General features: G+C 41.2%; 1 protein-coding gene and 1 long non-coding RNA gene across 7 annotated transcripts in view; one reads left to right on the forward strand and one right to left on the reverse strand.

Moving 5' to 3' along the window:
* Window positions 1-6,135, reverse strand: part of LOC110523137 (pre-B-cell leukemia transcription factor 3) — a 128,766-nt gene extending 122,631 nt beyond the window's left edge. For 3 of the 6 annotated variants that reach the window (XM_036976691.1, XM_036976689.1, XM_036976694.1), the window contains exons 1-2: window positions 4,856-6,135; window positions 4,335-4,408 (exon numbers count right to left, since the gene is read on the reverse strand). In XM_036976691.1, the coding sequence (XP_036832586.1) occupies window positions 4,335-4,408; window positions 4,856-5,055 (274 nt within the window). In that variant the 5' untranslated portion in view covers window positions 5,056-6,135. The remainder of the gene's footprint in view (window positions 1-4,334; window positions 4,409-4,855) is intronic. The other 3 variants (XM_036976692.1, XM_036976690.1, XM_036976693.1) reach the window with 1 other exon arrangement.
* Window positions 6,136-14,991: 8,856 nt separating this feature from the next.
* On the forward strand, window positions 14,992-25,933 carry LOC118964556. Its single transcript, XR_005051634.1, has 2 exons — window positions 14,992-15,204; window positions 25,832-25,933. It is a non-coding gene; the product is annotated as an uncharacterized LOC118964556 (long non-coding RNA).
* The last annotated feature ends 313 nt before the right edge of the window (window positions 25,934-26,246 follow it).

Genomic DNA, 26,246 nt, shown 5'->3' on the forward strand with positions numbered 1-26,246 from the left:
AAAAGTCTAAAAAAAATGTACTTTAGAACAGGGAGATGGGAGAAGTCCTCCGTTTATTTACGGACACATTCCAACACTCAGACATCATCTACAAAACGCACCACTTGTGTTAAGTGAGTCCGCCAGATCAGAGGCCGTGGGGATGACTGAGCATTATATTGATAGGTGCGTGAATCGGAACATACTACCGTCCAGCATGAGCATTCGAAATGCAACGAATACTTTTTGGTGTCAGAATTTTTTTTAAACATTTTTTTAAGTACATTATTGTCTTTGGGAATGTAGTGGAGTCAAAGTAAAATATGAATAGTAAAGTACAGTACATATACCCCACAAAAAATACTTAAGTAGTACTTTGAAGTATTTTATACTTTACACAACTGGTCTTATGTATGAAAAATGTAATTAAATATTCACTATACAGACTACATTTTCCTTTGATATAAAAAAAAAACAACATGTAATTAGCACATCATGGTGGATGTATGTGGGATAGAGATAAATATGCCCAGGGCTCAGATTTGTAGAGAACTGTCCAGATTTATTTTTGAAACACATAGCAAGCAAACATCTCTCTCCCTTCTTTGCCAGAGTGTAAAGTAAGAGAAGACGACACAGTGCGCATCAAAGGTGTGACTCCACTAAAGCTAGCTAGTACATCTGTTTAGTCCAAACCACTCCCTGTGTTTCTGAGACATATCTGAACCCACAAATATTGGACAAGAGATTTCAGGGGTCACAAGGTCAATTTCGTTAATTGTCGTTTGATCGTTTATGCTCCCGAACCCCAGGTCTTAATGACTTAATTAGCACCGTAATTAGCTTAATTCGTTTTTATAACTCCATATTACTGTATCGAAATAAAGAAACAATGTCTCACACTATATATACTGTAATTGAACGGATAAAGCTAACCAACCCTTTCTCCTTCTTTAGGGTACAACCTGACCAAGCCTTTCTCCTTCTTTAGGGTACAACCTGACCAACCCTTTCTCCTTCTTTAGGGTACAACCTGACCAACCCTTTCTCCTTCTTTAGGGTACAACCTGACCAACCCTTTCTCCTTCTTTAGGGTACAACCTAACCAACCCTTTCTCCTTCTTTAGGGTACAACCTGACCAACCCTTTCTCCTTCTTTAGGGTACAACATGCAGAAGACACTGAGACTCATTGACTAAGAGTATTTGCTAAATGTCTCACACTTCAACGTACTCTTTTCATCCATACTTTCAGTGGCCCCTGGCCAGTAAATGTAGTAAAATGGTGTAAAATGACAAAAATAAAGAAACCAATATAATTATAATTTTGTACAGTAAATAGACCAAAAAAAAGTACTTGTCATTTTAATTTGCTAGATCATAGCGAGGTTCACACGCTTTTGCTCTTTTTCCAAATGCATACTAGTCATCCGTATACACACACACACACACACACACACACACACACACACACACAATTAGAGGCTCCTCTATCTTTCTCGGCTGCAGTCCCTAAACATGTTACATTTGCTGACAAAAAACAATTCACATCAAATGTATAATTTGAGCCTTGAAGCCTTCTGTTTCTAACGACGAGGTGCTCTGTTTCCAACTTGGCCAATGAGGATTTTAGGTTGACCCTTACTCTGCATAACAGCTAGGAGTATTTTGGACTGATAGCGTCTTAAACTAAACTCGGAGAATAATGTACAATTCCCTACGTAAATGAATATGTACAAAACGTTGAAATGCACTCTCTGTTCATTTCCTGGGTTTAGTCCATCAGAAAATATTAGTTCACGAGAAATGTTATCCAGCTGAGTACAGAGGTACTGATTTACACGGTACATTTAATAACCATTGCTCTTCGACCATGCTATCCTTTGTAACAACACACACAGCTATAGTACAATCAAAAGATATATATATATATATACACACACGCACACACACACACACAGCAGATATATTCAGCACGGCAACCCTCTCAGAGACGTAAGCACCCAACCCCAGCACAGTCAAAATAAAGACCAATCACTGTTAACAATCCAAGCTCTTGTAAAACCCCCCCTGAAAACGCACGGCTCAACACTAAAGGTGATTTACAAGGAACGTCTAAAAGGGAATATGAGGAAAAAGAAAGCCACAATGAAAGCGATATAGTGAATGATTGTTTTCCAGCGAACGCAACGTGGAATTTGATTCCCAACCTTCCTTTATTTTTTTTTGCAGTATTTTATAAAATAACAAGAGGCTCCTATTGGGCCTTAAAGTGCAGTTTTCCCCATTTACCTCAAGTTGCCAAAACAGCACTTGGAAAACCCATTGCTAATGCTCTTACCTTTGTAAAAAAAAAAAAAAAAAAAACATAACGTGGCATAATGCCAATAACAATAGCCCTTTGCAAGTCCTAGCTAAGCTTTGTGAAACATAATTAATTAGCCATGGAGATTTATTTTTTTTACAACAAAAATGTAATTCCTAAACCAGTATCTGCAAACTGAATATGGTGACTGGTTCAGTCCAAAATCATTTATAGTGTAAGAGATTTTATAAATCATCAATACAGTGCCATACGGTATAATCCAACCAGTATAACAGTTTTACATTTATAACAGAAATAATAGACCTTTAAATCACAACTCTATAGGCCTACACTACTGAAAAAAATTACACTGAACATTTATTAAAAACTGCAATCACTTGCTGAGACTTTGTGGCTTAACGTGAGATTGTTGTGAAAATGACCTATGAATATTCCAGTAATAACCCATCACCATCTATTGTGTCCAATGAAGCCAAACTGTACATCCACATTTCTATCTGGAGCTATGCTCACTTTCAGCCCTTACACGACCTATGTATTTGTTATAGCTTAAAGTCATTTCTAGAGGCTGTTCTCTCTCTCTCTCTCTCTCTCTCTCTCTCTCTCTCTCTCTCTCTCTCTCTCTCTCTCTCTCTCTCTCTCTCTCTCTCTCTCTCTCTCTCTCTCTCTCTCTCTCTCTCTCTCTCTCTCTCTCTCTCTCTCTCTCTCTCTCTCTCTCTCTCTCTCTCTCTCTCTCTCTCTCTCTCTCTCTCTCTCTCTCTCTCTCTCTCTCTCTCTCTCTCTCTCTCTCTCTCCCACTCCCACTCCCACTCCCACTCCCACTCCCACTCCCACTCCCACTCCCACTCCCACTCCCACTCCCACTCCCACTCCCACTCCCACTCCCACTCCCACTCCCACTCCCACTCCTGAGAAGTTCATTAAATGTTATGTTTCCTCAAGTCACTCTGAACTGCATGTCTCACAATGGCTACACAGCTGGCCAAGCACAGGTGTTATTTTGGTGATGATGGCACTTCCTCATTGATGCTTTAGGGTTGTGATCTCTGAATCTGAACCCTGATCATCTAGTTTTAATATTACCCCAGTGGTTGAAGGTTACTCATTTTCAAATGTTTTTTTTTTTATGTTTGTGTCAATATGTCTTTTACCATCTCCCCTCTCAAATCACAGAAAAATGTCAATTTGCACACCTTTCCACACTCTGTGTTAAAATGATGTCACCAACCTCGTTTTGACATCTATAGTCCTCTCACCCATTCATAAATATATATTACAATAATACAATATTACAATACACTTGTGCTTTTGTAGCTTAAAGTATCCATGTAAAATCTATTGAATTATACTTGTTTTTAACTACACTACTATCATCACCAAGGAAGATGGAAAATACTTGTCACAATTCTCTGAGCAACTTCACATACAGTGTGATCCACACTGTGATCCAGATCCCATCCTTCACAGTGTGATCCAGATTTGACATAATCAGACATGCATTCCAATCTAATGAACCTCAGTGGAGTGTTTACTCACACGGTTAAATTATAATTACAAGAAAATGTGCCAGTTTCTTCATAAAGTGTGACATATTCTCTTTATCTGCCATGGCAATATTTTGTGATGTTTTCTTCCGGGTGGAAAAATGCTGGCAACCAACGTCATATAAACTCATTTTATTCAACTTCAATTTCCCCCTTAGTATAGTAGGCCTACGTCCAATATAATGTTAGCGTCAGTGAATTATACAGTACTGTTTAGCCGTCACCTTATGCAGACACATTCATTACCAACCAACGCACACAGGTCATCCGCGTGCTCTAGCTGAAACACGGTCAAACTGGTGCAAACGGTGTTCAATCTCATCTGCTAAATGACAAACAGATTATCTTGTGAAATGTAGCTGAATATATTATATGATTAAAAAAAATGATGTTTTCGAGCGCAAAGAACAGAGTGGACTACAAATGGAAACCTATTGCTAGTAGGTAAGGTTCCCTAAATAGTGTAGTTACAGCTTTTCGACTCACCTGTTTTCTCTTTGATTTCGCAGAGAACGCTGAAGAGCGCGGGTTTCATTCTGTGACAGTTCAATCCGTGTTTCCTTTGTCAGTAAAGAAGAAAAAAAATGCTTGTTAGTAACAACATTTGCTACAATATCAGTTTTGTGCCTTTAAAATTGGGGAAATAACTCAAAATTGATAGGCCTCAAGGGCACATGTAGTTTATGGTATATATCGTTCCACTATTGTATCCAACTTCACATCAATTGAATTGTATAGTTATCACTGTACGTTTTGTCGTTATCATGTTAATATTTTAATTGGTCAAAGACGCAATTTGCCAGATAGGGCACATCAGACATCATGCCTATGCAACCTTATTGAACATTAGGCTACCAATGAACAATCTGTCACAATTTAAAAAGTTGCCATAGGCCTATAGCCTATGACGGTAGCCTCTGTCTACAGAATAACCCACAATTAAATTATTCGCCAACTGTGTGTAGAATTATTAATTCGCGAAATGAAAATAATTCAAAAGGACCAACTTTGCTTGCGCCTCATCCAGACTTTGGTCGGTAATTGTCATTATTTGATGAAGAATGTCCCCAATATCTTGTTTTCTTCCGTCCCCATCGGTCCCCTCGTGTCCGTGGGGCGGCGGTAGTCCCATGCCTCCTTGTACCGAATGGCCAGCCAGAGTCACGCCGCTGAGCGCCTGCATTATCCGGGCTTGTTCCTCCATCATGATGCCGCAACACAATCAATATGCGCTTTTCAGCGAGGCAAAAATATTAGATTGTATATGTTTCAATCACATACAGGAGCAATATTGTCCGGCTGATGGCACATTGAAAATTGAACGCGATCTGTTACAGAAAATTGTAAATGATAGGTTACCGAGAACGGTACTCGACTATATAAAAAATATTCTCTGATAGTTTTCTTCAGTTCACAGCATGTAATGGAAATTATGTTTCAGTCTAAAATCAATATGATATTCATTATCTAACACTAATTAATCTGAGTAGCCTAGGCAATAGAGGTGTGTCTTGCAGGTAGCCTATTCATGCAAAAGGTCCGTGCTGTTTTCAGTCTGAATGTTGTCTTCAACCGATTCTCCCTGCGTATCCTCTTGGCATCCTCGTTGTTCTGGTCTTGATACGAACTTCCAAGATTCCATAGAACCAGCAATTCAAGCGCAACTTGCAACCCAACACAATGTGCTACAGCTAAAATAACAATATCAAAAGGCACCACTTGCTTTTCTCAAAAGTTGCAGTGGATTCCCCGATGATAAAATAAGGGTAATAACGTGCTAGAAAAATAGCCAACGAGTAGGCCACTTTTAAAAGTTAAAAATTTGACAAAGAAATGGTATGATTGCGCAACAAATAGCAATGCGTAAATTCCTGTAGGTCTACTCCTGTCAAAATCACGTCAGTCTTAGGTTAGTTGACGGTTTTTGGTGGTGTGCTGAGCGATTGGGAGGACGTGATAGACTGAACGCTATAGCGTCAAAAAAATAGAAGAACCGTATGAAGCTCCACCCCTTTCTGAGATGTAAAACCCTTGTCCCTCCTGTAGCCTCCCCCTCGGCTCTTACTACAGCACATAGCACTGAGATATGATGATGCTAATCTGAAGAGGACACCTTTTCAGACAACGCAAAGTATCACTCTTAATTTGATCGTGCATAAAAAGACGCATCGTCACTTAACCCATTCAAGGTTACGGCGCACAGACATTATCGAGTTGAGTGCTATAAAAACGCTAGAATGAAACTATATGTGGAGAATGACCCCCTTCTGTAGCTCACGTGATCCAACTACGACCTGACCTATTCTAGGGCAGCAAGGTTCTAAACATGAAAGAGAGGGCTTTTTTTTTCTCCAATCGTCTCTCTGCGGAAGTAGACTGAAAGTCAAATCCACCAATGATGGAATAGCAGAGTCAATGGCCCACCCTTAAGATAATTGTATGGGCAGTCAGTAACTTTCCATTGGTCGTTGCCACGAGTGATATTTGCATGGTGGTCCTCCCTTTTGGTTGCTATGACAGCATCAGTGAGAATTGGATGCACAACTTGAGAGACAAAGACAGTGTTCAGGCAGTTCAGCAATAATAAAATACTGTAGATAGTTATGTGAGAAGGATATACTTAACATCCAGAAAGGTATACCATTGAAGGCCTATGTGGATTAAAGAATGTTTTTCTTTTCAGCTTTATTTTCAACAACTTTCAGGGAGTGGCCTTTAGAATAGCCATATGATGGCACATAGGCCAGGCCAAAATCTGTGGGGGAAAAAAATAATAACAGAATGCACTCATCACGTCGATCGACAATGGCTTTCAACAAGAAGCTTGGAATGGTGCATTCCGATCAGGAAGTGGAGATTCATAATGTAACCATGCTTCAAATGCCAAAGTTGTGGCATCAATGCATGTGCAGTGCCTAAGCGCTAAATGGAGGAATGTGGTCTTCTGGAGACGAGTCGGACCAAAGTGGGCACCTTGGCCTTTCCAATGATCCCCTCCTTAACCTACTGTAGGCAACATGAGAGTAAGGGCATTTGAATGAATGGATATTCAAACGAGGTACAAACTTATCTCCAATGGAAGAGTCCGCTTCCACGTGCAACAATGCACAAGTTAAACAAATCAAAAGACATAGAGAAATATGGATTTATACAATGTGAGTTTAGACTGAATTGGGTGTTAAGCCTAATTGAAACACTGAACCGGCCTGTTATTTGCTTATTGCCTTCGCCATGACTGGAAATACCGGAATGCGCTTACCCACACAGCCAACGCAGCCGCCTCCATTGTCTTCTGTGTAACGCTAGCAGCAGATTTGCCTCCAACCCTGGCGGCAGCGGCACGGGGAGGGACGTCAGCTGCCGACCGTTGCGTGCACAGGGAATTTTTCTCTGCCTCTCAAGTTAAACGTAATTGTAACTTTTGCAAGAACAAGGGGGCTGGCTGGATCCTGTATTCTTGGGTGGATAGACCTAACCCAGAGGTGTCGTGTTAGCCACTTTCTGTTCTGCCTGCATTTTCAAGATTTTTTAAATCCACTGTAGCCTATGTGTAGACAGCTTTACCTGTGTTTTCCCTTTGAGTGTGTAAGGCCCTTGAGCAATCTGAACAATCACACTTTTTTAGTCAACCAATGAGATATATATATTTTACTTTCGGCATTTCACTATGAATGTTTTTCTTGCAATTGTTTTGAGTCATTTTGACAAGAAAATAAGTAAGCCCAAACTGTTTCTTTTAGGCCTCAACCTCACTTCCATAAAGCTAGTTTGGTCTTATGAACAGCAGATTAGTGACGATGTGTTGATTGAAATATGTCACGTATCATCATGTGTTAAGGGTATATAGAGAAAAATGTTAGATTGTGTCAATGGTTTATATCTTAACGTCCACCTGTGTCTGCCACATTCAAACAAATGTTGGGAAATCAAATCTAACTTTATTTGTCACATGCGCCGAAAACACCTGTTGTATTCGACGCACGTGACCAATAAAGTTTGATTTGATTTGATTTAAATGGAACTGTCCCAACGTTTGCTTGAATGTGGCAGATAAACTAACAATCTCTCTATATAACTACCACAAGCTTAGTGATGATCATTGAGGGAACTATGGTGTTGCATGCTGAGCTGTATTCAATGAATAGCATTCTCACATAGGTGTTCCATTTTGTCCAGGTGGGAAAGGGCAGTGTGGAGTGCGATTGAGATTGCGTCATCTATGGATCTGTTGGGGCGGTATGCAAATTGGAGTGGGTCTAGGGTTTCAGGGATAATGATGTTGATGTGAGCTATGACCCGCCTTTCAAAGCACTTCATGGCTACGGACGTGAGTGCTACGGGTCTGTAGTCATTTAGGCAGGTTACCTTCGCGTTCTTGGGCACACGGACTATGGTGGTCTGCTTGAAACATGTACGTATTACTGACTCAGACAGGGAGAGCTTCAGTGAAGACACTTGCCAGTTGGTCCGCGCTCTGAGTACACATCCTGGTAATCTGTCGGCCTTGTGAATGTTGACGTCAGCTGGTCGTCAACAGTCAGTTGACGACCTTGTGAAGGTCTTGTTCACATTGGCTACGGAGAGCGTCATCACTCAGTTGTCTCAGTTGTCTCAGTTGTCAATGTCTGGTATGCTTGTGTCACTGGGCAGCTCGCAGTAGGGTTTCCCTTTGTAGTCCGTAATAGTTTGCAAGCCCTGCCACATTCGATGAACGCCAGAGCCTGTGTAGTACGATTCAATCTTAGTCCTGTACTGATGCTTTGCCTGTTTGATGGTTTGTCTGAGGGCACGGGATTTTTTATAAGTGTCCGAAAGCGGCAGCTCTAGCCTTTAGCTCGGTGCGGATGTTGCCTGTAATCCATGGGTTCTGGTTGGGATATGTACGTACGGTCACTGTGGGGACGAAGTCGTCGATGCACTTATTAATGAAGACAGTGACTGAGGTGGTATACTCCTTGTAACGGTTTTCTTTATGAGAAGGAGAGTCGGACCAAAATGCGGCGTGTAGATTACGATCCATGTTTATTGTGACTATAGCAACACAAATCTAAATACAAACAGTGCAAAATAATAAACGTAATGAAAACCGAAACAGCCTAAACTGGTGCAAACTAACACTAAGGACAATCACCCACGACAAACTCAAAGAATATGGCTGCCTAAATATGGTTCCCAATCAGAGACAACGATAAACACCTGCCTCTGATTGAGAACCACTTCAGACAGCCATAGACTTAGCTAGAACACCCCACTAGCTACAATCCCCATAAATACACACCACATACAAAAACCCATGCCACACCCTGGCCTGACCAAATAAATAAAGATAAACACAAAATACTTTGACCAGGGTGTGACACTCCTCAATGCCATTGGATGAATCCCGGGAACATATTTCAGTCTGTGCTAGCGAAACAGTCCTGTAGCGTAGCATCCGTGTCATCTGACCACTTCCGTGTTGTGTGAGTCACTGGTACTTCCTGCTTTAGTTTTTGCTTTTAAGCAGGAATCAGGAGGATAGAATTATGGTCAGATTTCCCAAATGGAGGGCGAGGGAGAGCTTTGTACACTTTGTTTCGGAAAGTATTCAGAACCTTTGACTTTTTACACATTTTGTTATGTGACAGCCTTAGTCGGATGGGGCCACAGTGTCTCCTGACCCCTCCTGTCTCAGCCTCCAGTATTTATATATATATATATATATATATATATATATATATATATATATATATATATATATATATATATATAAATATATTTGATTTGATTTGATTTAGTCTACACATAATACCCCATAATGCCGTGTTCCATATACTCAGTCAATTAAGAACTGGTCCGAGGAGGTATGGTATACACTGAGTATTCCAAACATTGGGAACACCTTCCTAATATTGAGTTGCACTCCACCTTTCACCCTCAGAACAGCATCAATTTGTCGCAGCATGGACTCTACAAGGTGTCGAAAGCGTTCCACAGGGACGCTGGCCCATGTTGACTCCAGTGCTTCCCACAGGTTAGCTGATGGTCCTTTTGGGTGGTGGACTATTCTTGATAAACACGGGAAACTATTGAGCATGGAAAAACCCAGCAGCGTTGCAGTTCTTGACACAAACCAGTGCGCCTGGCACCTACCACCATACCCCGTTCAAAGGCATGTCATGGAAAGAGCAGGTGTTCTTAATATTATGTATACTCAGTGTATATTGGCAATTATTAACCAAGTTTGGGTCCTGGATGCTGATTGGCTGAACGCTGTGGTATATCAGACGTTATAAACTGGGTGGGTCGAGCCCTGAATGCTGATTGGCCGACAGCCGTGGTATATCAGACTGTATACCACGGGTATGACAAAACATGTATTTTTACTACACTAATTACATTGGTAACCAGTTTATAATAGCAATAAGGCACCTCGGACGTTACGTCATGCCTAAGAACAGCCCTTAGCCTTGGTATATTGGCCATATACCACACCCCCTCGTGCTTTATTGCTTAAATATTCCATGGTATGACCAAAAATGACTAATTATGTTGCTAACCAGTTTATAACCAACCCACCTCAGAGGTTTTTGGTACAGGTAACTTACAAAATAAAGGACACACCAACTTAATGTCTTAAAAGGGTGTTGGGCCATCATGAGCCACCAGAACAGCTTCAATGCACCTTGGCATAGATTCTACAAGTGTCTGGAACTCTATTGGAGGGATTTTTAAAATATATTTTTTACATTGAACTCGGCAAGTCAGTTAAGAACAATTTCTTATTTATAACAACAGCCTAGTTCAGGAGCAGATTTTTACCTTGTCAGCTTTGGGATTCGAACTAGCAACCTTTCGGTTACTGGGCCAACACTCTAACCACTAAGCTACCTTCCACCCCATGGATTAGTCCACGAGAAATGTTCTTCTAGCCATGGAAGCCAAAATAATGGGCAACCGGGCATTTTTATGCGTGACCCTGAGCATGATAGGATGTTCATTGTTTAATTAACTCAGGAACCACACCTGTGTTGAACCATCTGCTTTCCATATACTGTATATCCCTCATTAACTCAAGTGTTTCCTTTATTTTGGCAGTTATCTGTATATGGCCAATATACCATGGCTAAGGGTTGTATCTAGGCACTCCGCGTGGTATATTGGCCATATACCACACATCCTCGGGCCTTTTTGCTTAAACCTAACACTGTTAAGGGCTGTTCTTATGCCCGACACAAAGCGAAGTGCCTGAATACAACCCTTAGCCATGGTATATTAGTCATGTTGGTCATGTACCGCAAAACCGAGGTGCCTAATAGATAGCAACATAGATAGAACAGTAAACAACTATTTTTTGGGACATATCCATGGTGGTAGTAAAGCAATTTGACAAGAGAGGGAGAGCTAAAACAAACTAAAACAAACTCTTTTTTTTTAGCACGGCTGTGCTGCGGTCATAACAGTGCCTTCGGAAGTATTCAGACCTTTTAACTTTTTTTCATATTTTATTACGTTACAGCCTTATTCTAAAATTTACTAAATCATTTCCCTCCACCTCATCAGTCTACACACAATACCCCATAACAACAAAGCCAAATCAAGTTTTTTAGAATTCTTTACAAATTTATACAAAAAAATGTAAAACTGAAACATCACATTTACATAAGTATTCAGACCCTTTACTCAGTACTTTGTTGAAGCACCTTTTGGCAGCGATTACAGCCTAGAGTCGTCTTGGGTATGACGCTACATGCTTGGCACACCTGTATTTGGGGAGTTTCTCCCATTCTTCTCTGCAGATCCTCTCAAGCTCTGTCAGGTTGGACAGAGAACGTCCCTGCACAGCTATTTTCAGGTCTCTCCAGAGATGTTCGATCAGGTTCAAGTCTGGACTAGCTGGGCCACTCGAGGACATTCAGAGACTTGTCCCGAAGCCAATCCGGTGTTGTCTTCGCTGTGTGCTTTGGGTCATTGTCTTGTTGGAAGCTCATCCATATATTTCTTTGTATATGTTCTTATTCCATCCTTTTAGATTTGTGTGTATTAGGTAGTTGTTGTGGAATTGTTAGATTACATGTTAGATACTGCTGCACTGTCAGAACTAGATGCACGAGCATTTCGCTACACTCGCAATAACATCTGCTAACCATGTGTATGTGACCAATACATTTTGATTTGAACCTTCACTTTGCACAAACCTTGATTGTACAATTGCTGTTCTACAACGGGTTACCAACTAAATAAAATTCTGTATTTTAATAAATGTATTCATAGGCTATTATTTCATCCCTTGACGAAAATACAGGCCTAATCAGACACATCCACGGTTGCTAGCCAAGCTCGCTGGCCATTCATTCCATCGGTTAGGTTGCCAGAGACGCAATGTAGTTGCTATGTCTTTTTGTTATTTGTATATGAATGTTATCCAGTTGCCGTGGTATATCAGACCGTACATGTCGCGTCGTGCCTAAGAACAGCCCTTAGCTGTGGTACAGTATATTGGACATATACCAAACCTCCTCAGGCCTAATTGCTTAACATTTATAATAGCATGTGAATCAACATTGTTGTTTATGGGCAGGTTGACTGTAAAGAGATACCATAAACCACACATGCAGAGAGAATCATACAACATACAGCTAAGCTATATGGGATTCATTGTAGTCAGTGTGCTTGGGAAATATTACTGATATTTATTGGTATAACACTTGAAGTCATGGATAAAATGCTTTTGTACGATGTGTGAACCCTATATCAGTCATGGTACGTAACTTTCTTCTGTTTCTATAGCCTGAAAAGTAATAATGCTTATCACCTTCACCTGTTGTTTGTCAATCTCAAATATAGAACGAGTTATTTCCTAATGAGATTTACAATCTGCATGTCATTTCTTTTCCCACTGCAGAGGAGAATAGCATGATGTTATTTTTTAATTTTACCTTTATTTAACTAGCCACATCATTCAAAACCAATATTTGTACTGTAATTTGAAACCTGAATGGGACAGACACAATAATAAATAAATATGTGTCATTGTATTATCAAACTCAAGTGATAATGTGCTATAAAAATTCTAATTTTACCTTTATTTAACTAGGCAAGTCAGTCAAGAACAAATTCTTATTTTCAATGACGGCCTAGGAACAGTGGGTTAACTGCCTGTTCAGGGGCAGAATGACAGATTTGTACCTTGTCAGCTCGGGGATTTGAACTTGCAACCTTCTGGTTACTAGTCCAATGCTCTAACCACTAAGCTACCCTGCCGCCCCGGCAGGCAGTTAACCCACTGTTCCTAGGCCATCATTGAAAATAAGAATTTGTTCTTAACTGACTTGCCTAGTTAAATAAAGGTAAAATTAAATGTTTTATAGCACATTATCACTTGAGTGTGATAATACAATGACACATATTTATTTATTATTGTGTCTGTCCCATTCCGGTTTCAAATTACAGTACAAATATTGGTTTTGAATGATGTGGTGTTGAATTCTACAATCAAATGAATAATCTCCTTTTAATATCTATTCAATGGTTATGCAATATCCCAACCACTGAAACATAATGACTAATATGTTGTTATGCCATATCCCAACCACTGAAACATAATGACTAATATGTTGTTATGCCATATCCCAGCCACTGAAACATAATGACTAATATGTTGTTATGCCATATCCCAGCCACTGAAATATAATTAATTATATTTGGTTTTGCCATATCCCAACCACTATTATAAACTGGAGGGTTCGAGCCCTGAATGTTGATTGGCTGACAGGCGTGGTATATCAGAACATATACCACGGGTATGACAAAACATGTATTTTTTTACTGCTCTAATTATGTTGGTAAACTGTTTATAACAGCAATAAGGCACCTCTGGGGTTTGTGATATATGGCCAATATACCACGGCTAAGGGCTGTGTCCAGGCACTCCGTGTTGCGTCGTACCTATGAACAGCTATTTGTTGTGGTATATTGTGCCTTATTGCTTAGTTATATTTCGCTCCCATACAATTTGGTTGTAAATCCAGATTTCAGGACCATGTTCATTGTGACCATATCCTTTACAATGGGAAAGGTACTGTAATTATCCAGTCCGTTTGACTAAGTCTGGCTAATACAGTATTAAAATCATATTTTCTTTCTATACAGTATGTCTATCGTGTCATAACACAGAAGGGAAAACATACAACTGAGAGCTTTTAGCCCTGTGCCTGATTCAACATTCCAACATTAAATCATTTTAACATTTTGTAAATATTTCCACTTTAATGTTGCCACGGTTTCAAGCGAGAGGCCTATTCCCAAGTAAGGACAGACACTCTTTGTTGATACTCTCGCAATCCCTCTGAAACTGTTGCAGAGGTGCGGGGTGGAATGCTTTTCCGACTTTTCCTCCCTTGTGCTATACGATGACACTGTCTTTTCACTTGACCTTGAAGTAGCAGCGTACCACTCCCAGGAGTTGAGGGAGAGAGGAGCTCCTGTTATGGATGCGGCATTCATCACTGAAATATGCTCCTGTCAAACCCCACTCTGTATCCACAGAGCCTGTACGAGTTCCCAGGTAGCCTACAGAGTAAACGGAGCCCCAGTCAGAGGGCTGTGAGTGGATGGTTAGTTACCACATTACATTTTTTTTCCGTGTCATATGCAATATATAAGTTATTCCTTGTTGTTGTGGATTGAACACCCTATGCAAATGATGTATTGTATGCATGCAAGGCACAAACACAGACACCATTGCACACATGCATAAACATAAACACAAATGCATGAACACTCACACCAAAGATGGTTAGCCTATCTACACACATGCAAAACATTCTCACAAGCACGTAATGTATAATGCTATGGACAGACAAGCTTGCATTCACACATATGCCTATTTCTCTCATCATCTTAACAAATGTGTGTGGTGATACGTTTGCACACTAGTATATCACACACACACACTATATAAATATTAAAGACAATTTTCTGCAATCTACACTATGAATTTCAAACTTAATTGTAAAGAAAATACAAAGTTGTTCAATTCTCTGTGACTGTTCATTGCAATTGGCTATAGGTGAGCGCTTTAATTATTTCCTTAAATATGATTGGTTTAGCCAAACGTCAGTCAAGTTTGGTCTGGGGTGTTGTGTTTGGGGATGGGTCCCTCCCACCTTGCTTTGACACTCCACTTCCGGTGTGTAGGAACTGCATCAACACTGTCAACAGAGGAAATACATTGTCATGGAGTTTATTGTTGATTTTCTAAGATTTAAAGTTTTTATTTTAGCGTTATTGAAATGAGACACTGTAACTGGACGTATGCACAGATGGTACAGTGTATCTCGGAACTTTCTCTTCCTCGGATAAGGCATGCATAACGGTAGGTTAGCAGGTTTGTAAGGCACAAGTACCTAATAGTAGCTAGCGCAAGCCAGGGCCTTGCTAACGTTAGCTAGCTAGAGTAAGATTAACATTAGCTAGCTAGTTTAGCCTCTGTTTATTAGGAATTATAGAACTACAGTAGTTAGATAAGTGTTTACGCTTGCTCGTTTACATCTTTTGGCTATTTCGACAAGCTCCATCTAGATGGCTACCTAGCTAAAGTAACCAAAATATATGTAGGTAGTTAGCTAGTTAGCGCGCGAGTTGGTTTAGGGGTTTAGCCAAACAACCCAGTAGATAGGTACTATACCCAATTTTCTAGCGAATTTACTAACTATCTTCTGCCGACTATCGTGTTTTGCACAAATGATGATGATGATGATGCTGCTGCTGCTGTTAGCTTGCTAACGTTACTGCCTAGCTTAGTGTGCAGTGGGTTTGTAGCCAGTTAGCTACAAGCACGCGAGGAAGCTTGAGTTGTCTGCTTCGTTCGTGTTACTCAGGGATGGGCAACTTTGATGATAGGCCGCAGTGGCTTGCTGATCTGCATACCTACACACATGCCCCCCCCCCTAGCCTTTTGGGGGGGCCATTGTACCCCTCCCCTCCCCTCCACCACCACCTTGAGAGCGGAACACTTTAGGGGAGCCCCTTTTTTGTTAATTTCCAGCAATTATCTATATTTTGCTATAGGCAGTAGAGAAGATGTTGCAGTTTTAAAGCACGTTTTCTGCAGTTCTACACATTTTGACAGGGGTGGACAGAAGATTTAGCAATTGAATAACTAATTTAATGTAATTCTACTCATTTTCCCATGGGGCGGAGAAATTAAAATTAGCAGTTTTACAACACATTTCCTGCAATGTTGCCATTGGGTGGAAAGAAATGTTTGCCGTTTTTTTAATGATATCTGAGTGAGATTTACTATCTTGGAGACCCGAGTCCGTAATTCGACCCATGGAGACCCGGGTCCATAATTCAACCTTGATTACTACAACTGGTTGCTAAACAAATTTACCAATCAAAAAAAATGTTAGCTGACATTGGTGACAGTAAATTGAGCCCCCCCCACCTCCCAGCTCAAAGATTCCACCCCGATATTGACCCATAGCTAGGGTGTCAGAACTGTGGGTGGTTATCAGCTAGCTAGCAGACAAAACAAATGTACACACTTTGTGGCAATGCAAGACACTTAAGTGACACGTTTGCACCTCCTTTTCTGGTGCATGTTTAGGATGTCAACACTCAGGCTGTGAAACAGGTTTTCAGTTCAGTTATTGACTGTAAAGAAGGTTGCATTTTTTGTTGTTGAACATCACAATGTAAGCAGCCGCTATCAATCTGGCATAGCTAGTGTTGTGTATGTAGTACAGTAGAAGTCTCTCAATTAAATTCAATTCAAGGGGCTTTATTGGCATGGGAAACATGTGCTAACATTGCCAAAGCAAGTGAGGTAGACAACATACAAAGTGAATATATAAAGTGAAAAACAACAAAAATTAACAGTAAACATTACACATACAGAGGTTTCAAAACAGTAAAGACATTACAAATGTCATATTGTGTATATATATATACAGTGTTTTAACAATGTACAAAGGGTTAAACGACACAAGATAAAATAAATAAGCATAAATATGGGTTGTATTTACAAGGGTGTGTGTTCTTCACTGGTTGCCCTTTTCTCGTGGCAACAGGTCACAAATCTTGCTGCTGTGATGGCACACTGTGGAATTTCACCCAGTAGATATGGGAGTTTTTCAAAATTGGATTTGTTTTCGAATTCTTTGTGGATCTGTGTAATCTCTCTCTCTCCCTCTCTCCTCTATCTCTCTCTCTCTGTCTCTCTGTCTCTGTCTCTCTCTCTCCAGGTAATAGCACCTCTCCCGCCTCTGACTGACACTTACCTATGAGCCTACCCTGTCTCTCTCCATTTAGCCTACTGTAACCAGCATCTTAATCTTCTGCTCCGAAAAAAAAGTGGAGGACTTCGTTGTTGTTGGGTGTATTGGGGCATATTTAAGCACAAGTAGGATGCGGTGGAGGAGAGTGATGCCATAGCCTAGCTGTTGCTCACCTCTGCAAAAAAAAGTACTGTAAAAAACTGTAACGATAACTATACCGATTAAACTATACATAACTATACCGATAACTATACCGATAACTATACCGATTAAACTATGCATAACTATACCGATAACTATACCGATAACTATACATAACTATGAAACGTCGGCGAGCATTCACACTAGAGGACAGTTTATCGTTCTACTGTGCTCCTGTCAATCAATTGATCAACTATCCTACTGCACGCTGTAGGTCTATTAATAATGTGGGGAAACAGACCATTCAAGTGTTTTGTTATAGTGACAACTACAAATAATACTTCAATGTACATGTAATGAAAAATAAGATAGAAACTCATATTTAAATGTAGCAATTCGACAACAAACGGCGCTTATTAATTAACATTTGATTTGTTACATGCTCCGAATACAACAGGTGTAGTAGACCTCACAGTGAAATGCTGAATACAACAGGTGTAGTAGACCTTACAGTGAAATGCTGAATACAACAGGTGTAGTAGACCTTACAGTGAAATGCTGAATACAACAGGTGTAGTAGACCTCACAGTGAAATGCTGAATACAACAGGTGTAGTAGACCTTACAGTGAAATGCTGAATACAACAGGTGTAGTAGACCTCACAGTGAAATGCTGAATACAACAGGTGTAGTAGACCTTACAGTGAAATGCTGAATACAACAGGTGTAGTAGACCTTACAGTGAAATGCTGAATACAACAGGTGTAGTAGACCTCACAGTGAAATGCTGAATACAACAGGTGTAATAGACCTTACAGTGAAATGCTGAATACAACAGGTGTAGTAGACCTCACAGTGAAATGCTTACTTACAAGCCCTTAACCAACAAAAGTAAAAATAAATAAAAATAATAATAATTAAAGAGCAGCAGTAAAATAACAGTATATAGGCTAAATACAGGGGGTACCAGTACAGAGTCAATGTGCAGGGGCACAGGTTAGTTGAGGTAATTGAGGTAATCTGTACTTGTAGGTAGAGTTAAAGTGACTATGCATAGATAATAAAGAGTAGCAGCAGTGTAAAAGAGGGGGTGGGACAATGCAAATAGTCTGGGTAGCCATTTGATTCGCTGTTCAGGAGTCTTATGGCTTGGGGGTAGAAGCTTTAAGAAGCCTTTTGGGGTCATAGACTTGGCGCTCCCGTGCCGTTTGTCGTGCGGTAGCAGAGACCCTATGACTAGGGTGTCTGGACAATTTTTAGGGCCTTCATCTGACACTGCCTTGTATAGAGGTCCTGGATGGCAGGAAGCTTGGCCCCAGTGATGTACTGGGCAGCAAGCACTACCCGCTGTAGCGCCTTGCGGTCGGAGGCCGAGCAGTTGCCATACCAGGCGGTGATGCAACCATGCTCTCAATGGTGCAGCTGTATAACATTTTGAGGATCTCAGGACCCATGCCAAATCTTTTCAGTCTCCTGAGGGGGAAAAGGCTTTGTCATGCCCTCTTTTATGGCTGTATTGGTGTGTTTGGACCATTTTAGTTTGTTGGTGATGTGGACACCAAGGAACTTGAAGCTCTCAACCTTCTCCACTACATCCCCGTCAATGAGAATGGGGGACGTGCTCTTTCATCCTTTTCTTGTAGTCCACAATCATCTCCTTTGTCTTGATCACGTTCAGGGAGAGGTTGTTGTCCTGGCACCACCCGGCCAGGTCTCTGACCTCCTCCCTATAGGCTGTGTCATCGTTGTCGGTGATCAGGCCTACCACTGTTGTGTTGTCGGCAAACTTAATGATGGTGTTGGAGTCGTGCCTGTTCATGTAGCCATGGGTGAACAGGGAGTACAGGAGGGGACTGAGCACGCACCCCTGAGGGGCCCCAGTGTTGAGGATCAGTGTGGCAGATGTGTTGTTACCTACCACCTGGGGGCGGCCCGTCAGCCTGTGCGTCTTTTACATTTTTACATCATGTCATTGCTTGCCTCGTTGCTCAAGTGGTTTGCTAGTGGGCTCCTTCTGACTCTGTCAGTCATGGATCATCTGTCTCTCAAGTATTACCAGTTACGAAGGAAAGCTCACTGTGGGCTCTGCTTCTCCTCTGCCCTTCGAGTGGCTATTCCTCACGTACCTACAACCTGGAGCGCTTCAATAGAACACATTTTTGATTGGTTGTTGAAGTTGTATTGGGGGGTTAGCAATAGTTATCCACAATTTTTGTAGTTACAATGCATTCGGAAAGTATTCAGACCCCTTCCCCTTTTCCACATTTTGTTACGTTACAGCCTTATTCTAAAATTGATTACATTTTTTCTCCCCTCATCAATCCACACACAATAACACATAATGACATCACAATACCCCATAATGACAAGGTGAAAGCAGGTTTTTAGAATTTTTTTGAAAATGTATTAAAAACAGAAACACCTTATTTACCCTTTGCTATGGGACTCGAAATTGAGCTCAGGTTCATCCTGTTTCCATTGATCATCCTTGAGATCTTTCTACAGCTTGATTGGAGTCCACCTGTGGTAAATGTAATTGATTGGACATGATTTGGAAAGGCACCCACCTGTCTATATAAGGTCCCAGAGTTGACAGGGCATGTCAGAGGATTAAGGAATTGTCCATATAGTTCTGAGACAGGATTGTGTCGAGGCACAGATCTGGGGAAGTGTACCAAAAAATTTCTGCAGCATTGAAAGTCCCCAAGAACACAGTGGCCTCCGTCATTTGTTAAATGGAAGAAGTTTGGAACCATCAAGACTCTTCCTAGAGCTGGCCGCCTGGGCAAGCAGGGGAGAAGGGACTTGGTCAGCGAGGTGACCAAGAAGCTGATGGTCACTCTGACAGAGCTCCAGAGTTCCTCTGTGGAGATAGGAGAACCATCCAGAAGGACAACCATCTCTGCAGCACTTCTACTAAGTTTTTAACTTACTAGTTATCTTAGCAAGCTGTCTGAATTAATAAGGTGACAGGGCATCATATTGTCAGCTTCCTGTTGTGTTTAAGAAATCAAAGCCCTTTGGATGAAATATCTGTACAGCTGCCACTGCTTGATTTCCTTGCATTTTTTTCTCCTTTATGTTCTTGACAAGTCTGCTCCACCCCCCTCTTCGCCAAGCAGAGCAGGTAGATCCGTTGCCCTAGCGACTCCAGACTCCACATAGACACAGCGTGTACACATGGTACTCCAGAGCCAGTACTGTTCTTCCTTCAGACAAGCACGCGCCAACTTCATTTTTCATTTGCACAATGTCTCTCGTTCACATTCACATGTCCAAAAACAACAAAAATGACATTCGGGAGCTCCTACCTATACATGTTTCACTTTATGATCTGGATCGCCTGTCTTTACAATTAGTTTATTTTCACTTGTGCTCATTATCATATTTGGCTTGCAGGCTCGCTATTACTTGTGCTCATTTTGTTATAATTCTGGTAATAGATGCCCAATGGGCTTTCTTTGCTTTTTTTTGGCGCACCTTTGTGTACTAACCCAGTAATAGTGTAAATCCCAGGATGAGAGAAGGATTATATGACGATATGAATACAGCTCAACCCTAGTATGTACTGATATGTAACTGATAGATACACACACACACTACACACACATTATTCTTTAGTATTTCTTTATTTTTTATCAGAATTAAAAATATATATAAAAATCTGTGTTTAGTTGTTGTGATTTCTTTATATACAGTGGGGCAAAAAAGTATTTAGTCAGCCACCAATTAATTGTGCAAGTTCTCCTACTTAAAAAGATGAGAGAGGCCATCATAGGTACACTTCAACTATGACAGACAAAATGAGAAAAAAAATCCAGAAAATCACATTGTGAGATTTTTAATGAATTTATTTGCAAATTATGGTATTTTTCTTTTTAAGTGGGAGAACTTGCACAATTGGTGGCTGACTAAATACTTTTTTGCCCCACTGTATATACTGTGTATATATAAGTCTAATTGATATGTTAATGTTTTTAAATGTATATGAATTGGAAAATATTTTTGTCTGTAATGTCTCGTACCCCAGGAAGACTAGCTGTCACCGTTGGCTAATGCACCTCTCTTATTCAGAGGGGTTGGGTTAAATGCGGAAGACACATTTCAGGTGAATGCATTGTTTTACAACTCACTAGGTATCCATCCCCCTTTCCCTGACTTAGCTACACTATTACCATCTAGGGCTGCACAATTAATCACATTTTTATCGAAATTGTGATATTGCACTGCAATATCCATATTGCAAGATCCTGTGATTTTTTTTTTGAGGGGAACGCTACACAGTCCGTTTTTATAGTTGATTCTGTTTTTCGTCTCCTCACTGCTTTCCCACACACCAAACCCTGTCTCTTGTCACTCAAGCAGGCACAGTTGGCTTGACTGTTGCATTCAGTCTCTCAATTTGAGTCTTCACGCTTCTGTTAGCCATTGCATGCAGTCAAAAAACAAAAACAAAGCTGTTTTCAACTTTGCTTCTTCGTATAAATCAACGTTTTCTGTATTATACTATTGGTTTGTGTAAATTTATCTCTGCAAAACGCTAGTTAGTCTTAGCAAGATCCACATGTGCTTAAAAAAAAAAATCTCATGCTTATCTCTAACTAGCTAACTGGCTAAATAAATTCACAAAACTTGCAAATATTATGGAGCTAGGAAGGGAAATCTGGCTAGCAAATGTTAACTCTAGTGGTGTCAGCATGTTATTTGTGCAACAACGTTCTGAATCAGAGTGGAAGCATATTCTAAAACCTTTGTCTGAATGTAACATTAATTCAAATGTAATTAGGGTCCCCTGGGAAACACTGACCAACACTTTGGTTCCTAGTACCCTGTCACAACAACTCTTATACCTAGGCTTTTTATTCGTTGGCATGCCAAACAACACCAATCATATAATTATATATATGCCATTTAGTAGACGCTTTTATCCAAAGCAACTTATGTGTGCATTTGTTTTTACATATGGGTTGTCTCGGGAATCCAACTCACGATCCTGGCAACCCAAGTGTTTTGATCTAAAAAGCAATTGAAATCGCAATATTTAGATTTAAAAAAAATCATAATTAGAGTTTTTGCCCATATCCTGCAGCCCTATTACCATCTATTGATCAGACAAGGAGAACATATTCAAGCCTAGGTATTGATCAGAAGGAGTGAACGTATTCTAGCCTAGGTATTGATCAGATGGAGTGAACGTATTCTAGCCTAGGTATTGATCAGATGGAGTGAACGTATTCTAGCCTAGGTATTGATCAGATGGAGTGAGCGTATTCTAGCCTAGGTATTGATCAGATGGAGTGAACGTATTCTAGCCTGGGTATTGATCAGATGGAGTGAACGTATTCTAGCCTAGGTATTGATCAGATGGAGTGAACGTATTCTAGCCAAGGTATTGATCAGATGGAGTGAACGTATTCTAGCCAAGGTATTGATCAGATGGAGTGAATGTATTCTAGCCAAGGTATTGATCAGATGGAGTGAACGTATTCTAGCCAAGGTATTGATCAGATGGAGTGAACGTATTCTAGCCAAGGTATTGATCAGATGGAGTGAATGTATTCTAGCCTAGCTATTGATCAGATGGAGTGAACGTATTCTAGCCTAGGTATGACATAGGCCAGGGCTCTCCAACCCTGTTCCTGGAGAGCTACTGTCCTGTAGGTTTTCACTCCAACCCCAGTCTAGAACACCTGATTCTAATAATTAGCTGGTTGATAAGCTGAACCAGGTTAGTTACAACTGGAGTTGGAGTTAAAACCTACAGGAGGGCAGTACTACAGGAACAGGGTTGGAGACCCCTGACATAGGCTATTCTGTGTTCTCCTCGTCCCTTTCCACATCATGATAGGACTTCTAAGGCCGGGCGATCTGTCTGATAAGACTTGAGTTTGCAATTGACACCACTTCATCGCCTACTTACGACTGCTAAAGTGTTTTTGCAGTGACAGCCTGACTGACGTACAGGTTCCACAGAAAGCGGGAGAGGTGTTGTCATATTTCACCTAGGCGGCCCTCAGCAAAGCCATCATTATATAATTACCTTTTTTTAATTAGCCAATTAGCAATGCTCTATAGTAATGTAATGCTTACGTGCCAGTCTAAGTGAGATGGTGCTGGAGTAGTAGGCTAGATTAACAGTTGTGTTTTCCTACTGGAAGCTAACATATTGCAGGTTTTTGGATTGGTTGTTGAAAGAATTCTTGTTGTATTCCACCTAGACTCAGTCGCTGTGCCTAGAACTCTGTCTCTCCGTGCCCTTCGCTCCTTTTGTTGTATTTGGGGTGTCTTCTGCTTGATCTGAGGCCGTTTGAGATGAAACTGCCGATCAGAGTTATGTAACCACGGACAGATTGGTTTTACTTGGTGTTAGGCTCTAGACTTAGGCTCCATCAACCATCCTTTTTGTTAGTGCTCATGTCTTTTCACCAGATTTTTAGGCCTAGTGAAATTTTTTCCCGTTGTGTTCAGATTCAGAAGGGAATCAAAAACAAACATTCACTCTCTTTACCTAATGTCTTTTTTTATTTTTATTTTTTTTTTACATTTGGTTCCCACCTTTTTTCTCATTTCCTCTAGAACAGGGATGGGCAACTTTGATGGCCGTGGGAGGGGCCACAAAACATCTCAACTTTGATGGCCGTGGGAGGGGCCACAAAACATCTCAACTTTGATGGCCGTGGGAGGGGCCACAAAACATCTCAACTTTGATGGCCGTGGGAGGGGCCACAAAACATCTCAACTTTGATGGCCGTGGGAGGGGCCACAAAACATCTCAACTTTAATGGCCGTGGGAGGGGCCACAAAACATCTCAACTCATCTTGGAGCAAAACATTTTAGCGGCTCCCCTCTTGACAGTGAGGACAACAACAACAACAAATATTTGAACGTTTTTTAAAGTTAATTTCCTGCAATTCTACACATTTTTCCATGAGGTGGAGAGAAGATTTTGCAACTTTTACAACTCATTTCATGCAATTTAATTTTTGTTGTAGGGTGGAGAGAGAAAATGGCTGTTTCTCCTATGATATCTGTTATCAATGGGGCCCACCCCCCCGGTCGTAAATTCGACCATGCTTAATCCAAGTTCAGATACTTTTCTATATATTGAAAAGTATGCGACACCCGTTGCTGACAGGAGTTTAAAATCAAGCACACAGCCATGCAATCTCCATAGACAAACATTGGCGGTAGAATGGCCATTACTGAAGAGCTTGATTTTCAATGTGGCACAAGTCAGTTTGTAAAATTTCTGCCCTGTTAGAGCTGACCCCGGTCAACTGTAATAAGTGCTGTTATTGTGAAGTGGATACATTTTGGAGCAACAACGATGCAGCCGTGAAGTGGTATGCCACACAAGCTCACGGAACGGGATCTCTGAAGTGCGTAGCTCGAACAAATCTGTGTCCTCGTTTGCAACACTCACTACCGAGTTCCAAACGGCCTCTGGAAGCAACTTCAGCACAAGAACTGTTTGTCAGGAGCTTCATGAAATGGGTTTCCATGGCCGAGCAGCCGCACACAAGCATAAGATCACCATGCGCTATACTGTACTTTGGCTGGAGTGGTGTAAAGTTCGCCGCCATTGGACTCTGGAGCAGTGGAAACACATTCACATTCTCACTCTTCACCATCTGGCAATCTGACGGACGAATCTGGGTTTGGCGGATGCCAGGAAAAACGCTACCTGTCCCAATGCATAGTGCCAACAGTAAAGTTTGGTGGAGGAGGAATAATGGTCTGGAGCTGTTTTTCATGGTTCGGGCCCCCTATTTCCAGTGAAGGGGAATCTTAACGCTACAGCATACAATGACATTCTAGACGATTCTGTGCTTCCAACTTTGTGGCAACAGTTTGGGGAAGACCCTTTCCTGTTTCAGCATGACAATGCCCCCGTGTACAAAGCGAGGTCCATAAAGAAATGGTTTGTCGAGATCAGTATGGAATAACTTGACTGGCCTGCACAGAGCCCTGACCTCAACCCCATGAATTGGAACGCTGACTGCGAGCCAGGCCTAATCGCACCACATAAGTGTCCAAACTCACCAATGCTCCTGTGGCTGCATGGAAGCAAGTCCCCGCAGCAATGTTCCCAGAAGAATGGAGGCTTTTATAGCAGCAAAGGAATGGTACCAACTCCATATTAATGCCCACAAGCAGGTGTCCACATACTTTTGATCATGTAATGTAGCTGGTCACGAGACTAACTTACCAATCTAAAACTGTTTTGCTGAAATGGGCTAATTGAATGACTGTCAGTGACCGTCGTAACATTAGAACTGCCGATGAAGAACCACATTTCCAAATTGCACCTTGTGTATTCTAGTGTTCTAATTTTCAACAGACAGTTCTTAGAAAACAAAGTATTGATCCACAGGCCTACAAAAGGTGTGTCTGTCCACCAATTGCTCAACCCCTGCTCTAAGAAAGCAACTGGTGAAAATGCTTCGCTCTTAAACAGGTGTTTAGTTAGCCTCAGAAGAAATATGGAGAGCGTGGCTAATGAATTGAATACATCATTTCCCTTCCTTGTATTGCATATTGTGGGCAGACACTAATCTCTCCTAATCTCTGCCCCAACAGGCCGGCACACATGTCCCATGGAGAGGAGAAAATAACCCCGAAGAGGAGAAGGAAAAAGAAGACGTCTCTGTTGCCCGGCTCCTAAAGTGATCAAGCACTCTGAGAGAGAGAGAAAGAGAGAGAGAGCGAGCGAGAGAGAGAGAGCGCGAGAGAGTGAGAGAGAGAGAGCGAGCGAGAGAGAGAGAGCGCGAGAGAGTGAGAGAGAGAGAGCGCGAGAGAGTGAGAGCGAGAGAGTGAGAGCGAGAGAGTGAGAGCGAGAGAGTTAGAGCGAGAGAGTTAGAGCGAGAGAGTGAGAGAGAGAGAGAGAGAGAGAGAGCGAGAGAGAGAGAGCGAGCGAGAGAGAGGTCGAGCGACAGACAGACAGACAGTCAGACAGACAGACAGACAGACAGACAGACAGACAGACAGACAGACA

This window comes from Oncorhynchus mykiss, chromosome 5 (assembly GCF_013265735.2).
Source record: "Oncorhynchus mykiss isolate Arlee chromosome 5, USDA_OmykA_1.1, whole genome shotgun sequence".
Taxonomy (NCBI): Eukaryota; Metazoa; Chordata; class Actinopteri; order Salmoniformes; family Salmonidae; genus Oncorhynchus; species Oncorhynchus mykiss.